We start from the raw sequence: 6,964 nt of genomic DNA, 5'->3' as shown, positions 1-6,964 counted from the left end.
ATCTCATCCTTCAACCCACTCAGGAAGCTTGACAAGAAGAATTCGGGAGTGAAATGCGACTTAGTGGTTAGCAATCTCGCTCGCAGTTCCTCAAATTGCTCTTGGTATTTTTCCACAGTACCCTGCTAAGCCAATTTGTTGAACTCTTCCACTACATCACTCATTCCCATGCCATCGAACCTCTGACACACCTCCTCCGAAAAGAGAGCCCAGTTGATCACCCCCTTCTCTGCCATGTAACCTTGAAACCAAGTGTCTGCTCTCCCCTCCGAAGTGTATGGTGACCAATTCTAACTTCTGTTGCTCCTTTATACCATAAATCTCAAAATACTTCTCGTACCGTCGAACCCAATTCCTGGGATTCTCTCCCTCAAACATGGGAAAATCCAGCTTGGGTACAGGGAAGAAGCTATTGGTTCTATTCTGCAATATAAATGGTGTAGAATCTTCTTTATCGAAATGAACTTGAGGAGTTGGAAGGATACCTCTCTCTTCATGGATGGTGGAGCTTATAGTCTCCCTTTGCGATGCTGTCAGTTGTGAGTTCATTAAAAATTCCATTATCTGCTCGAGTTTCTGTTATGAGTTCGAAGTCTCCTTGTGTAGAGCCTCGTATCTGCTTGGCCCTTCAGTATGTATTGCCTCCATACGAACGCTCAAGGCTTCAAACTTCTTTTCGCTCCTTGTCGCCAGTTCGTGTAGCTGTTTCTCTAGAGCATGAATGTGCTCATCCAGCATTTTGAATCTAGTGCCTTCCGCGATGGTTTTGCTCACGAACTTGAATCGATTGCTTCTACTTGACCCAATGGTGGCCTCGGTAGTGCAGGTGTTTGATGAAATTACAGGTAGCCCAGATTCAATCTCAGATAATTCGCAGCGGCCCCTTTGTCGAATTCAGATCGAAATCAGACTCCGCAGCTCGGTAGCCTTGGCACTTCGCCAATTCTATGACCCGTGGTCGGAATCGGCAGCGCGGTTCACTGCTCTCAGACCCTCGGAAACGTACCTGCTCTGATATCAGTTGTAATCCTCTCCTCTAACTCGGCGTAGCAATCCGGTGATCTCGTCACTGTGGTAAGGTGATCTCGTCACTGGTCCCTGATGTTGCCACGCCAGCGAGAAGATACCGCTCGGCACGAACTTTAAAGCATTGGCTCCTTAGTGTATATTTTTCTAATGTAATTAGTATCATATTAGAAAAATATTAAATCATTAATTAATGTAATTAATATATTAAATTATTATTCATTACTTAAATAATAAAGTAATTAATTAATTTATTACTTATAATTAATTAGCTGGTTAATTATTAATAACTTAATGTGTTTATCCATAAACTTATGCGTATATATTAATCAACTATTAATATTTTTATTAATCTAATTAAAATTTTTTTACTAATTATCTAATTAAAATAATTTACTAACTAATTAAAAAGTTATTAATATATATAGCTCTAATTCCTCTCGTTTCAATCTTACTATCTAAACTCTATTTATTTTATTCTCAAAAATAATTTAATTTTTTTTCTAAATTTAAAATTAATTTAATTTTTTATTTATACTTAAATTTGTATCTATTTTGAAATAAATAGTTTTTACTTATAGGCGGAGAGAATCTAAGTATAGAGACACTCCTAACCAATTATATGGTCTCGGTGCATGATCCGTACTGGTGAACAGGGTCTACGCAAAACATTCCTGTCTCCTCTCTCTCTTCTTCTTCTTCGTCCACGGTCGCAAGCTCTCTCTCTCCTTCCACCACCTCTCTAATGGCAAGGCGGCGAAAGAAACCCTAACCCTAACCCTAAAACCCTAATCCCACCCCCCATGTCATGCTCTTCTCCGCCGCCGTCCCTTCCAAAACCCTAGCCTCTCCGAATCTCCTCCTTCTCCTCCTCCGCCGCCGCCGCCGCATCCCCCTCCGCCTCTTCCGCTGGGCCGAGCGCCACCCCTCCTTCGCCCCCTCCCCCGCCCCCTTCTGCGCCGCCCTCGCCCTCCTCGCCGACGCCGGCCTCGCCCGCGCCGCCTTCTCCGTCGCCGAGCGCGCCCTCCGCCTCGGCCTCCACGGCGTCGTCGACCTCCTCCTCCTCCTCGTCGGCAGCGGCGGCGCCGAGTTCAGGTTCGAATTCGCCGTCTCCGATGCCACCGCGGCGAAGCTCCTCGACCTCCTCCTCTGGGTGTACACCAAGTGCTCGATGGCGGAGCGCGCCGTGTCCGCCTTCTACAAGATGGCGGCGCACGGCCTCTCCCCGGACGTCCGGAACTGCAACAGGATCCTCAGGGCCCTGCGGGACGCGGGGCGGTGGGCGGAGGTGCGGGCGGTGTACGGCGAGATGGCGAGGCTCGGCGTGGAGCCGACGATCGTGACGTACAACACGATGCTCGATTCCTTCTGCAAGGAAGGTAAGGCCGAAGAAGCCCTTGCGCTGCTCGGCGAAATGGAGCTGCTGGGGAGTAAATGCGTGCCCAACGACGTCACCTACAATGTGGTCATCAATGGTTTATCCAAAAAGGGGGAGCTTGATAAGGCACGCAAGTTGCTCGATAAAATGCGGAGGTCGGGAAAGGTCTCGGCTTTTACGTATAACCCTCTCATCAGCGGGCTATTCGCGAAAGGCCTAGTCGAGGAGGCATTAAGCTTAAAGGATGAGATGGAAAAGAGAGGCGTGGCGCCGACTGTGGCCACGTACAACGCCTTGATCTATGGTTTGTGTAGATGCGGGCGCATGGATGAGGCCAGGGAGAAGTTCTTCGAGATGGGCAAGTCGAAATTGTCACAGGATATAATCTCTTACAACTCTTTGATATATGGTTACTGTCGTGTCGGGAATGTACGGGAGGCTCTTTATTTTTTCGAGCGTTTGCGACATTCTCGTATTCTGCCGACTGCGAGGACATTCAACATTCTTATAGATGGTTACTGTAAATCAGGAGCCTTGGGCGAGGCTCAGAAGCTTAAGAAGGACATGGTCGAATCCGGGTTTTCGCCCGATGTGTGTACTTACACTATTCTTGTGAATACTTCATGCAAACTGGGGAATCTTGCCATGGCCAAAGAGCTTTTTGACGAGATGCAAAACAAGGACTTGCAGCCGGATTGCTTCGCCTACAATACAAGAATAGCAGGGGAGTTAATGCTTGGGACTGTTTCTCAAGCTTTTAGATTGAGAGAGGAGATGACAGCAAGAGGCATTCCATCTGATACGGTCACCTACAATGTTCTAATGGATGGTTTAAGCAAGACAGGAAGTCTAAGAAAAGCGTATGGGCTATGGCAGAAGATGATTAGTGAGGGTTTTCAGCCGGACTGTTTTACTTATACTAGTTTAATTCATGCTCATTGTAAGAGGGGCCGCCTACGAGAAGCAAAGGATATATTCGATAGCATGGTCGAGAATAACTTTTCCCCGTCACTTGTAACCTACACTATTCTAATTCATGCCCATGGCAAGAAAGGAAATCTGAAAGTTGCGTATGAGCTATTCCGGAGAATGATGGAAAATAATGTTTCACCGAATGAAATTACTTACAATGCCCTTATAGATGGCTTTTGCAGAAAAGGAAGGACTGAATTGGCTTATCAGCTCTTTTGCGAGATGAAGGAAAAAGGATTGAATCCTAACAAGTATTCTTACACTTTATTGATTGATGGGTATTGTGATGAAGGTAAATGGAGTGAAGCAATGAAGCTGTATGGTGAGATGTACGAGAAAGATATCCGTCCAGATTCATTCACCCACAGTGCCTTATTTAAGGGATTGGGTGAAAATTACAAGCACCATGCAGTTCACTACTTAGAGAATGATGTTCTTGGCAGTTAATTGGTTAGCTAGAGATTCCTTTATTCATGAAATAATCGCAGCTGATTCTGTAAGCATTCATTTATGTATATGCGCATCTCTTCCTGCGCCCTTTCTCATTCGGTAATTTAGTTTCACTTATTTTGTGCAGCATTTATGATTCTCAAGCTAAACAGAAGACAATTGCTTAGAGCAACGGTCTACAGCAAGCAGCCGCTACATGCCAAACACTCAAATCAAAGGTTAATCAGTGCTGCCTCTACAAGTTTCTTCTTTCTCCGCGCTATATGATTTGGTAGAAATTTTCATTATTTCTCGTTATGCACTTCTTACGTGCTAGCGATTCTTTTCAATAAAGAGAAACCACAAATGCAATGTGAATCATCAATCTTGTATACCTTGTACAATGTAAATTGATTAACTGCACATTTTCGTAAGGCATTGTGCTGCTGATTTGGCACAGCATTGTTGTTAGCTGATTTTTTTAGACACCTTCCAAATTTTTTTTAGGAGATGTATTACTCTTCTTGTATCATCAATAATATCACCACATTGTAACTGGAGTTATGAATTATCGGAGATGTAACTGTATTCTGATTCTTTTAGTTATATTTTGGAATAAAGTCATTTCTCTGTTTCTACAAAGGTATGCTGCTCTAGACATAAAACTGCTGTAACATGAATAACATTACTGCATAAAGATATTCTAATTTTTACTAGAATCTTGTATATTTCATCTGATGAAATACTTGGCTTTCAGCTGATATCCTCATGTTTCAACTTTCAAGCGTTCATATTAGTGACTAATGAATCAACAAGGGGCACTAATATTAAGGTAATATAAAGTTTGAAGTGTTTGGACATTAAATAATGTGCTTTCAGGGGCCGTATGTTTTATCTTTGCAGTGATAAGGTATGAATTGATCAGAATAGAGATCATGTCTCATTTATGGTTCAATCATTCAAGTTAAAGAATTTATCAGGTGCTGATCTAGTACTTAAATATCTTCACCATATTAATGTGGTCTTTGCTGTAGTGCTTATGGAAATTAGGGGCAGTTTGTTCAAGATTTGTAATATTCTGAGAATGTTGTATATTTTATATTTGGAGTGGCAAGTTTGTTAGTAACTTATCGAGCCACTTGGGTTGGGAGGTTGTTAGAAACTAGTACATTCTTATTTATGGACTACTAGTGATTCCCATTAAGCATGGAAATGAGAATACCTCCTAAATCATGATAATCTAGTATTCCTACTGCTTTGGAATCTACAATGATTCCACTATAATGATAATCCCAACTTGAGTCAAATGGTAATAATTTGAATATTTCTAATAGAAAATATGGAGGATTACCGGAATATTACAAACCGTTGAATTTACAATGATTCTACTATATTTGTGCAGTTGAATTTCTGCATATTATATATATATATATATAAATAATATATATATATATATATTACAAAACTTATTGACCTATTGAAAAAGATGGGAGATCAAGTATTCTTTAAATTCGTTCTTTTAGTGTCTTTCTTTAACATTAGCCGAATTCTGAATTGCTTTTGCCATGCTCTATTCATTAAACCGTATACAATGCCTTCGATAGAACATAAATTCAAAAGAAACATGAGAATATTTGCTCAATTTCCCCCCCGTTAGATCATACTATTCAACCAACCACCCACTCAATCTTAAGGGATCATTATCATTTTAACCGCACATCTCCTCATCCAAGGGCTGAAACCTAATAGCATAGTAACCTAATTCTCTCTTTTTATATATATATATATATAGAGAGAGAGAGAGAGAGTTGAGCTCATGCGCTTTTAAAAGCACAGGAGCTTTTGTACTCATGACTTTTTAGCCGTCAAAATCTTGACTGCGACATGTGCTACACGAATCTTGAGACAATCTGACGGCTAGAAATTTACGAGCACGTTGCTCTCCTGTGTTTCTTGTTTTGATCATAATTTTACGTCGAATAACTCAAAACCAGGTTATCTCTGAGCGGAAGGAAACAAAGTAGCAGTACTGGAGTGCATGAAAGTGTTTCCAGCAAGCTCACTCTCACAATACAGTGCTGAGGTAGATGTTCTATCATCGAATCTTCTTTTACAGTTGTTGTACTTGTAAATTGCCGTGCAAAAATTGTTTTAGCTTGTTCTATTATGACTTGTAGCTGTATAATGCAACTAGGGATGCAAACGGATCCGGGTTGGTGGAGCTTCCGTCCCGATCAGCCCCGACGGGGGCAGTAAATGGGAGAAAATAAACAGATTCGAGGAAATGAGGTAAATTTTACGATCCGAGACGGATTCGGCGCAGAAAACGGGAGAAATTTTAACCCGCTCCGAATCCACCCCGAAAATCATTTATATTTTAAAAAAATATTCTTAAAAAATAATATATTTACAAAAAAGTTCAAAATACAAATAAGTTAGTACTCTCATTTCTAATATATTTGAATCTTTTGAATTTTGTTTTGAATTGTGATTGATATTTTTAATTTTTATAATTGATATTGTTAAATTATATATATAATATTATTAAAAATTATTAATTTATATTTTATAAAATATTAATAATATTATAATTTTATAAAAAATATTAGTTGGCTGGGCGGATTCAGGGCGCCGGCGGGAGGCGGGTTACGAGGCGGGGCGGAGTTTATGGGATGTATTTTTTAATCCGTCATGAATTCGGGGCGGGAGGCGGGACGAAATTTTGCTAGTCAGGGTGGGAGGCGGGCAGGGTTCCCGCCCCAAGATCCGTTCCGTTTGCATCCCTAAATCCAACTCTAGGTCGCGTTTGAATGCATGAACACTGAATATCTACAACTATGTGCGGCATCTAAGTTATTTTACCGGAATCTGCAAAACCTATCTGAATTATGAATCATTTTGAATCAGCTATCCAATATTTTAAAATATTAATATTGCTGCTCAACCTTTTAAAACGATATTTTAACTTGAAAACTGAAGCTAATTACTTAATTTAATAAATTTATAATCGAGAAAATTGTATGAAACATATTAAACTAAATCTATGAAGATAAAAAACACATTTAAATTTAGAAAGCAAAATTCTGTTAACCGACCAAAATCAAACAAATTGAAAGATTGGACTGCAAAATCAAAATTTTGAATTTTTAAAGGTTAGAT

The 6,964-nt window shown here is 40.4% G+C and overlaps 1 protein-coding gene across 1 annotated transcript; it reads left to right on the top strand.

The window, feature by feature from the left end:
• On the top strand, nt 1,670-4,447 carry LOC109724553 (pentatricopeptide repeat-containing protein At1g22960, mitochondrial-like). Its single transcript, XM_020253404.1, has 2 exons — nt 1,670-3,872; nt 3,954-4,447. Exon 1 carries the CDS (start codon nt 1,835-1,837, stop codon nt 3,821-3,823), a length of 1,989 nt encoding a protein of 662 aa, XP_020108993.1. The 5' UTR covers nt 1,670-1,834; the 3' UTR covers nt 3,824-3,872; nt 3,954-4,447.

The sequence above is a fragment of the Ananas comosus genome, linkage group 19, assembly GCF_001540865.1.
Source record: "Ananas comosus cultivar F153 linkage group 19, ASM154086v1, whole genome shotgun sequence".
Taxonomy (NCBI): Eukaryota; Viridiplantae; Streptophyta; class Magnoliopsida; order Poales; family Bromeliaceae; genus Ananas; species Ananas comosus.
The sequence above is the reverse complement of the archived record's forward strand: the minus strand, read 5'-3'. Positions and strand labels throughout refer to the sequence as shown.

What these genes read in the sequence shown, in the direction of transcription:
- LOC109724553 (XM_020253404.1), top strand. Translation starts at nt 1,835, where the DNA reads ATGCTCTTCTCCGCCGCCGTCCCTTCCAAAACCCTAGCCTCTCCGAAT.